Source organism: Pararge aegeria, chromosome 18 (assembly GCF_905163445.1).
Source record: "Pararge aegeria chromosome 18, ilParAegt1.1, whole genome shotgun sequence".
NCBI lineage: Eukaryota > Metazoa > Arthropoda > Insecta > Lepidoptera > Nymphalidae > Pararge > Pararge aegeria.
The window spans coordinates 390697-401222 of NC_053197.1; the positions used below are offsets into that span (position 1 = coordinate 390697).

General features: G+C 39.0%; 1 protein-coding gene across 1 annotated transcript in view; it reads left to right on the top strand.

Moving 5' to 3' along the window:
* Nucleotides 1-9143, top strand: part of LOC120631584 (visual system homeobox 2-like) — a 168778-nt gene extending 159635 nt beyond the window's left edge. The window contains exons 8-10 of the mRNA XM_039901221.1: nucleotides 6789-6919; nucleotides 8124-8303; nucleotides 9027-9143. Coding sequence (XP_039757155.1) covers nucleotides 6789-6919; nucleotides 8124-8303; nucleotides 9027-9143 — 428 coding nt within the window. The remainder of the gene's footprint in view (nucleotides 1-6788; nucleotides 6920-8123; nucleotides 8304-9026) is intronic.
* Nucleotides 9144-10526: the final 1383 nt, after the last annotated feature.

Sequence of the window (10526 nt, forward strand, 5' to 3'; positions counted from 1 at the left end):
GGCATATGCCCAACAGTGAGATATCAATTAGGCTGCCAATGGAGAACCTATTTACTGTAGTCTAGACTCAAGTGTCAAGTTGTTGAATTAATTATCTGTCACCATTATTCTCCCCCGTGAGCGACAGTGAAACGATCGGACGATAGTTGCGCGACTGTTAATTGTATAACATATTTCATCGAATCACTTGTGAATCCTTGAATCCACGCACTTCCCGGGTCTTCACACGACTAACCTATCGACTCATCGGAAAGTTCATAATTCACGCGGGTGCTTAATAAAAGTGAAATTTAAAATATATTCGAAAACAATAAGGAATTCTATTATCCAATCCACTCGGCAACGTTGCCAACGAAAGTGTCCGCTCAGACATCAAAGTGCGAGTGCCGGCAAATGGACCGTAATGCATGCCGAGTGCATCTTGGGGAATTATCTGCCTATTATACACTCGCTTTGTACATCACTCTTTTATCTTTCTAAATGACACCACCGCGTCGTGCTGCCGCCACACTGGGCGACGCAACGCGCACGCCGCGCTCGTGCCCCGCGTTACACGCGTCTCGCTGAGGTGAAGATTCAGTTGCAATCGATAATTGGTCTGGCTGAAAGTATTTATTAGCCCAAAAAGTAAGTTTGCTGTTTTGAGGCTAGAAAAGCTCACAGCAACCTTAAAAGCTTGAATTAACAAATAAAAAGCATTCATTTACTAAATTATCTATATTTTTTATTTGTTTTTAATGAGTTTTATTTTTAATGTGTTCTAAAGTGAAGGCTTCAAGTTTGTTGGAAACGGACATCATATAATCTTTAGCATTTTTTGTTGCCAATCTTAAATTAATAAACACATTGCTTTGCTTTTTAATTCAACATGATTTTTATTTTATCTATATTGTTAATGAATTAAAATAAGGTATATTTTTCAATTAGGGGCCTATTTATTAAAAGGATCAACATTTTATTTTTAGTCTTTATTTGTGCTCCACAACGTAGAAAAACAACGTAAGAAAATTTTAAAAATCAGACTTTTCAAGTACTTAATAGGATACAAAAGGCGGTAAAATATCGCTAAGTATCGATCTCTGCCAGGCAACCTTAGGATTAGGAAAACTAAAAAGAAAACAAAGAAGGCCCGTACTCTATTGATAGAATAATTACATACTAATATATAAACTAGACTACACACATAAAACAATAATTTAAATAAATATAAAAGAAACAAACTAATATATACTTTAGCATTGCATAAATACTTCAATATAAGTAGGATTTAAATAATAATAGTCATCTTTATTGTGCATGATAATGAGCCTTAACAGCATTTTCAACCATGCCTAGTAACTTAGGCTGTCTTTTGGAAGTGCATTCCACAATTCAATAGCTTTAACAGTGCACGAGTGCTTGTAAAAATTATTTTTATGAAATGGCCATTGCCATATAGTTATTTATCCTAGATATTAAATAAATTTCATGCGCAGTTTTTACTTTTCAATTTATTATCGTAAGTGACGTTCACAATTTAAAACTATCCTTATTATAATAATTATAATATAAGTCTATAACCATTTACTTTTAAAATTACATTAAAATTAAATTTACCTTCACGAATTCCAGTCATGTGTGACCGCAGCCTTACCATTTCTGTGAGTGAAAAATCTCAGCGAGCACTCTTCGGTGAAAACTTAATCGAATTGTTCCTCTGAAGATTTCCCTGCAACTTTGCAACAACACCCCTCGCCCTAAAAGGATGTTTAGAAGAAACCGCATCAAAATTAATGCTTCCCTTTGATATCGCCTGCTAGTATTAAGTAGTTAATTTATCTTTTAGTGCTATAGTGCTTTAGTTTTGTCCTGCGCTAATGTCATTTTTATACTAGAAAAAAAAATTAAAAAACATTAAAAACCTTTAACGTGAACGGTGTAAGTTAGCCTTAAGAGAGCCTTGACACAACCGTATTAGCTTTAACAACTTTGTAAATTAACACGCGACCTAAAATTATACTTGGCCGCTTAGGACACTTCTCCATTTCGCCTTTTTCACATTTCTAGTTTAGGGTAAATGTATAAACAACCTAGCACAAATAAATTACGCTTGATAGCTAATCTTTTAAATATAATATGTAACAACTTTATTTCAGTTGAGGCCTATAGGTGAAGTAGTAGTTGAGTTGAGAGCTCGTCCGTAGAAGTACTACCACCAAGCTTAGGGTAATGTAAAAAGCAGCCGATTAGGTTTCTAGAGAAACGGAAGCCACTCTAGGATACTGCAGACGCGAGACTTAAAAGGCCCTACATCCAAGACCCTAGTCTATGTCAGCAACTAGGACGTAAGTAGGCCACCTTTGTACAAAATTTCATCAATACTGGTGTAGCTCCTGCGCCATACATAGATAAAGTAGCTGCGCGATCGGGCCCGAGTAATTTTCCGACCGTAATCATATCCTATCCGTCTCTAGAATGGAAGCTCTGCTCTGCAGCGACTGAGTCAAACATAGGTAACAAACAAACATATACCTACTGTCAACGACAATGACAGCAGCACGATTAAGCTGATAGTGTGGACTATCTATGTTTGTGACTAGATATGTGTGAAAAGTGCCTAATTCTATAATTCTATATTGTTTATGATCAAAAGTTTAAATACCAAAATTTTAATTACTCGTAAATTCGTTTACTCCGCTGCAAGATTTGGTCGTTTATTCTTCTTCCTAGTACCTTTTATTTTGAGGACCTGCTGATCGGGTTCTCGTGTGCTGGTTCAAATTACCAACACCTATACTTAAATAAATGCATTTGATAGCTACGTTTACGCAGCCACACAAACAGGCACACACAACTTTTTACATCGGAGGCTCAAAAATGCAGGCTAAAGTTGGTAACTGAGCGTTAGTTCTCGAAGGCATACGGCTGGTCGGTCATCAAGCCTTAATCGCCAGGAGGGCATTAGAGCAACTTCCTCCATTACGGCGGAGGTAATAAATCCACTTGATTTACTTGCGGCGGCTCCACTAGCTGGACTCCGCATCGGTTATAATGACCGCACAGCTTGCTCCTCTGAACAGGGTTCTTGAGTATCGATTATTGGCTGTGCCCGAACCATTTTAATCGAATATCACTTACAGGCTTTTCAAGAAAATGTTTATTCATTCATTTAATATTTTTGCTTGAACTTGTATTGGTACATAAACATTGATGTTAAGCTTATGACGTGATATACATATCCTGCAAAGATTGGCCTGCAAAATCATTATAATTGTTTTAAACTAACAATTATTAAAATATTAACATGTTAAATAAATGGAGTAAATTACAATTACAAGTTCTTTAACAAAGTAATAACTATATTAAATATTAACATATCTCCGTAATAAATTGCAGCTAATAGCAAAAAGTTATGTCAAGTTGATTACTCTTCTTAATATTATAGTTCTTTAAGGTTAACCTGAATATTCTCTTATATCATAATAGCATTGATATATTATGAAAAAGAAAAGTAAAAGGCTAAAACAGAATTTGCAAACAATACAGAAACTCAAAATGTATAAATAGAAGAAGTACCTAATCAATAGCCTATAACAGTCCACTGCAGGACTTATGGACCATTGGCATTGGCAGGGTGAGTCCATAATCACCGCACTGGTCAGACGGGTGTAGTCGCAGAAGATGGTAGTAGTAGCACAGAGGACGCTGCTGCTCAAATTCTAAATTCTAAATTCATTTATTTCAAGCAGGACTAATATAAGCACTTTTAAAACGTCCAATCTGTCTGTATGTAGTGACTCCACCACGGGTTCGGAAGGCAGATTCTAGCGATAAGAAGGCGGCAAGAAACTCAGCATTTGCTCTTTTCCAACATCAACAATTTACCTTTTACATTATAACACTTTTTTTCTGTCTTGTGCGAGATGAAAGCGGAGCCGGATGCTCGTGCTCAGTTATATTCGCTTAGTTGCCTCGTATGACGCCTGTAAAGGGGTGTTGACAACTAAGTATATTCTGCTAGAAGAAGCAAAAAATAAAGAAACCAACAAAATAAACTTCTAGTACTTTGGTTCTACACCTCACCTCCTCATTTGAAAATTAAATATGCTAAGAAGCACTTAATGATTTACAGAATTCCAACCAGATCTTACACCTATACCTACTGGTAAAAGCGATGTAATAACTAAACGAAACAACTAATAAGGAAAATCTGCAAGCGAATAAGTTTGAATGTCACGTTTAAAAACCTTATTCTAGTCTTTTATGGATTGATAAATGAATAAATCGCAGTTGTTTTGGCTAGTTACCACCCGGCCGACAAAGGCGTGCCGGTATGTTTTCGTGTAGAAACCGAGGGTATAACTGCCATACTCCCTAACAGGTAGGTATCTAAGCCCGCTACCATCTTAGACTGCATTATCCCTTACCACCAGGTGAGATTGCAAGGGCTAACGTGTAGTGCAATAATAAACTGCCAGGCAAAGGTCTCCTCTTTCACTTAACACATTATCTTGAAGATGTGTGCATTAAACTTAAATAACCTTGAAGACAACAAAAGGATTTATAGAGACGTACATTACACTGAAACGTAACAGGTTTGTGCCGCGGATGGTACTTGGTCTCCACTTGTAACTTTGTAGTTAGGTGCGTTTTTTAATTGGCCTATCTAGCAAGGTCGCTCGCTGCAAATCTTTCCGAATAGCGTTTAGCTTGAACACTAAAATTCGTTCTTGAGAAATGTTGATTTCACAATCGGCAACTAAGTGTCAGTTTAACTAATAATATACCAGTTAATTTTATTTTATCGCTATAATGGTTATGTAGAAGTTGATGGTGAGATGTTGGTACTTAGTCGAGTGTAACAGAATTAATAAATTTCTAACGCTGCGAGGCGCCGTCTAACACTGCGTGGTCATAAATAAGGTCTGCTGATTAGAGATTCAGTGCAGACGTCTTGTGCTGTAAAAATCTCGTAAAATGCCATTCCGTACGATATTAAACCAGAACGCGCCCCTTGATAATATTTTATTTCTTTTCGTGTACACCGAGAACTGCCACGTTGGTCTAGTGGTTCGTATGTTTCACTACGTATCGGGCAGACCCGTTTTCGATTCAAGGCAAGTCAAAAATTGTACCCACTAGCCCGGAGTTAGGTTTATATTATTAATCAGTTTCCATGGCAACTAAAATAGGAAGTTTTAGTATTAGTAAAGCTTTCGTGGCAGAGCTCGTCCGGGGAAATACTACCACCATGTTTATTTCTGCCGCTAAGCAGCATTGTTACAATGATGTGTTCTAATTTGAAGGGCGTGGGTGCCTTCCACACCTTCGCCTTATAAACACATGGCAGCGCGTTGCAAAACGTGTTCCTTGCATGTCATACGAAGTATTGCTCTGGATACACATGCGATTATTGTCTGCTTGGACCGTCAATTATAACTATAATAAAGGTTACAAAATGTGTAATGTATTCGGCCGGCCGATTGACGTATTGGGCAGCGACCCTGTTTTCTGAGTGCGAGGCTGTGGATTCGATTCCAACAACTTGAAAAATTGTTTCTGTGATAATCATAATTTTTTTTCAGTGTCTGGGTATTAATCTGTATATTATAAAAATTAATTATGTAGGTATATTATTCAATAAAAAATCTTCAGTCATCTTAGTACTTATAACACATGCTACGCTCACTTTGGGGCTAGATGGCGATGTCTGATGATGATGATTTTCGTAGTATTTATTTATTCTAACACATTTTCTTTTTTATACATTTATGTGTACGCCTCTTTATCTTGACGTATTTTCGTTTCATCATCGATTTTCTTTTCAAATCACAACGTATCTAAAGAAGTTTCATTTCAACAATAAAAGTTTAAAGAGAATATACAATAACTTCGATAACTAACCCAAAAGGCTTGTTGGGTTGCGCAACGCTTGTTTATTAAGTACGCGCGTCGCATTGTCTGTCTATTCTCTCATTAAGGAGCCACAATGGATAATAGAGTCCTATTGAAAGCATTGTCTGAATGCTCCGCGTATCGCGAGCCGCTGCTACGCACATCACTCTGTGTTGATTTAGCTGATTTGTGACAATCCATTTGATTATTTTTAGCGAAATAATGGAAAATGTCTTATTATTTATACTTTGCTCAAACGCTGGACCGATCATTGCGAAGGTATTTAGACAATTCTTAATTATTATTATTATTTCGAGGAATATAATTTCTTAAAAGGAAAGGATTTAGACAGTAGTTCACCACACTGGCCGAGTGCTGCCTGCGGATTTGTAACAACATCAACCCATTACCAGACCACTACAGGGCACGGGTCGCCGATCACAATGAGAAAGGGTTAAGGCTGTAGTCCACCACTCTGGCCCAGTGCGGATTGGTGGACTCCACACACCTTTGAGAACATTATGTAGAACTCTCAGGCATGCAGGTTCCCTCACGATGTTTTACTTAACTTTATTTCAAGTGGAATCTTAAACGTTCCAAGAATATGTATTGAATAATAAATTTTCTTATATTTCTTGCAGGGCATGCAAGGAGCATGCCCTGCGAAATGTTACTCTGTTTATAGGCGATGCTTTTCCACTGACCATCGGGTGGGCCATGTGCTTGGACCGTTGATTATTACCATAAAAAAAATGTATCAGAAAGCCTGAACGCCAGAAAGCTAGTCTTAGAACAAAAGTTATTAGTTTTAAAGTAAACAACTACAGGCCGGGAGCTTTCTGGTATTTTCTCTTGAACCCTGTATAAGAGAGAGATCAGTGAAGCAGGACGCTCATGGGTTTTGTCTATTGCAGGCATGCACCGCAAGTCGCTGGAGGCGGCGCACCACCTCAAGGAGTCGGGCTCCGAGCGCGAGGGCTCCGAGGCGGAGGCCGAGCGAGCGCCCTCCGCGTCGCCGCACCGCCACGACACGCACGACGCGCAGGTACCCTCCGCAGACCAGCAACGCGCAGCAAGCTTCACTTGCTATGATCATCATCGTCATGTCGACCCATTACCAGCCACGGCACTTTTGCAATTAGAAGGGTCAAGGCCGTATGATATGAGCGTTACATAAAATTGTTTAAACGTACCTATGAGAATTCCAAACTCGCCCTGGATTATGAAGAAGCCAACAACAACTGAGGCAGTTGTACTTTATATTATCACCATCTCACATTGACATTTAAAACTACATATATGAAAAACAACTCGGTTAGAGCAATAATTCATATCAAAAATTCTTTTTTAATCTGTCTCGTCCGGGCCATTTAATTCAATAATGGCGTAGCTAAGTTCGCTCTGCTATTCATACCTATCGTTGCTTGCTGCTAGATTAGATCTATAGTCTGTTAGACACACATTCTAATAAGTATTATAGTTGCTGATGATCTCTGTCGTTAATCTACCTCGCTCATCTTGCGCATTGTTGCACTGCTCAGCTTTGTTGGTAGAGGTCACAGCTTAGCTTCGCATGCTCGTACTGCTCAAAGCCACGGCCTAAGCTTCACAGAACGCTCACGCATGCAGCTGCATTTAATCGGCATGCCGCATGCCGCCGTCGTGCGCTCATTACTCCACGCATCGCATAATACGCCGTGACAAATGTCTCTCGTTAGAATGCGATGCATTACCCCGCGCGCTCCCATTATACCACTAATATTACACGTCTCTATCTTATTTATTTATTTATTAGCTTTTCAAGGGAAACAAACAGTATAATTATACATAAAAGTAATGCCGTATTTTTGTATCACATAGACCAATGAAATTTCCACAACCCGAATTTATTGTCAATGCATCGGTTTACCCTAATCCGAATGTTTCAAACTTATAAAATTAAATCTATTTTGATATTTTACACACCCTTCATGGAAAATAGCTACACTGATATCTTTCAGCATTTAAAGACTTCAACTTTTCTTCTGCTATAATTTTTGGGAGTTTATAGACGATGGTCCGAGCGACCGTTCACGTCGACCAGAGCTTCGCTAGAATTTCAAAAGACATTTATTTTCCTTTAATAAGAAGTTGAAAGAAGTCTTCAGAACGCAGGGCTACTTTAAGCAACCAGTTAACCAGTTTCTTAAGCTTATAAATCTACAAAGTTGACATTTGAGATTTGAGTGGCTATAATTAATTGTTCACAGGCGCAAAGTTCCCCCGGAAGCAGCACCACGGCATCCTCGTCAGCGAAGGGCCGCGCGTCCCCGGAGGGCCGGGAAATGTATGAGGACCCCGAAGCCTTCCGCAACAACAGCATCGCCTGCCTGCGCGCCAAAGCACAGGAGCACCAGGCGCGGCTGCTGTCTAACAACCTTCTCCTTCAGGTACCTTCATCCATTGGTATAGACCAGGCGTCTGATGGTAGAGAACTGTACGAGGATCTCGAGGCGTTCCGGAAGAAAATAGTCGCCCGCCTGCATGCTGAGGTTCAGGAGTACCAAGATGGACTGCAGCCTAACAACATCTACCTTCAGGTACCTATATCTACCTCTATTGGCTCAGAGCAACATTCCCTTACCCATATCTTTGTCTTAGGTTACGAACTACTAAACCCTGAACCCTTCTCTTCTAAGAGGAGACCCGTGTCCTGTAGTGGGCCGGCAATGATGATAATGATTTATTACTTGTGTTTGAAATAATACTACTAAGCTATCTAATTCCGCGTGATTTGCTGTGAAGGATAGATATTTAAACTATTGTGTGACAAATGGCACGTGGAACGGAACGTAAAATGTGTTTAAAGTTAGTTTCAATTAGACAAAAATATATTCTCCGCTGGTTTCCAGACATGATTAAATAGATTCTAAAAAGCTTTATTATGATGCAATCTGAGTTCCCACGAAGCAATGCAATTTAGCGTCGAATAACGGGCATTCCTACATTTCTAGTAGGAAACATGCCTATTAAACACCCACATATTATGCAAGTCAGACTCCATTGGCGGGGCTCTAGTTTAACATATCACTAAACTGAAATATTAATTTATGGCTATGTCTCAACGAAGTATTAAAAGGCTTTTAGTTAATGTTTCTATCTCTTTCTTGCAGGTGCGTGGCATGCAACGAGCGAGCGGCGCAGCGAGCGTGGTAGACGAAGACGGGCCCGCGGACATCGACGTGGGCACCGAGCCGCCCCCACTCGATGCCACCACGCGGCTTTACTGACCCCCCGACCTTCAGCAGCTCTACACCAGCCAGCTGACTGAACACGACCCTCACCACGGACAAGCATCGCGAGATGTCGCGCCACGCCATGAAGATCAACAGGTGTATGGAGCGCACGTGCTACCCACCAAATAAATTCCAACCCAAACTTACGTATTGGTCGGATGTTGCTATAAAATCAACGATCGAGACTTACTTGTACCAGGAATACAGGATATGAAAAGCAGTTAATCGCAGTACCAAATATTGAAGATGGTTATTTAGATGTTATTCCTTGTGGGAGTATTTTACGCAGATGAGACGATTCAAAAAAAATAATTAAAATTGTTATTTAAAAATAAAATAAAATATTGATTTCTAATGTCTGATTAAATGACGATGAGTTTATGTCATTAGGTCGAATGGTCAAACTTGACTAACCTCAGAGAAGGTAGTTTCCGATAAATAAACAAAAATGAATTAAGAATAACCGTTTCATGGATTGGCCTGATGCCATAGTATATTAACCTCGATCAGATAAAAGTAAATGTTTGAGAATATTTGTGGCCAAATATCTGGAAAGCGAGAAAACGTGACTTTATTTGGGCAAAAATCAGATAAAAGTAAATGTTTGAGAATATTTGTGGCCAAATATCTGGAAAGCGAGAAAACGTGACTTTATTTGGGCATTATTGATCGATTAGATGATAATATAAAATAAGATATCAAGAACAATTCGTCTCTTCTTTTCTACTAAGTACAGAGTACTATATTATCATACGTAGGTATTAGATTCTGCTGGACAATTTCGATTGATCAATGGATGTATGTGAAGAATTGAAATGTAACTTTATCTTGAAGGTGTTTCAGTGGACAGCTGTGGTGAAGTGCGTCGGATGGGACCGTTACTTAAGTGTAATTATGTACATTGTAGACTTAGTAGTATTTAACTCAACCCCCAGTTTTTCGTGCAATACCCTTAGTTAAGTATTTATCCGTTTAGCCGTTGTGTTAGCGCTGTATAAAGTTCTCCAGGCACTTACTACTAATGTACTTCTAGTGCCCTTTATTATGCGTTTAGGGTCTCGCTGCCTAGACAATACACTGTCGCGCAAAGTGAAAATAATAAAGATAGTGTGACTTTCAGATATATCCAAAGTATCGCAGTAACGTACCTTGCGTTATTATTATCCTTAGCATAAACCTAAGTGTATCCCAATGCTAAGCACAACCCTCTTCTTTCATAGAAAGTGGGATTTTGAGCTTAAGACTTTACGCTGCTCTAACACGGGTTGGTAAGCATTAACTATTTATTGGCTTGATGTGTTCTCCGCAGCACAGGTGTCTTGACAAAAGACAAAAAACCTAACAGTTTTCGGACAGATCCAGAACTGAGTGATCCGA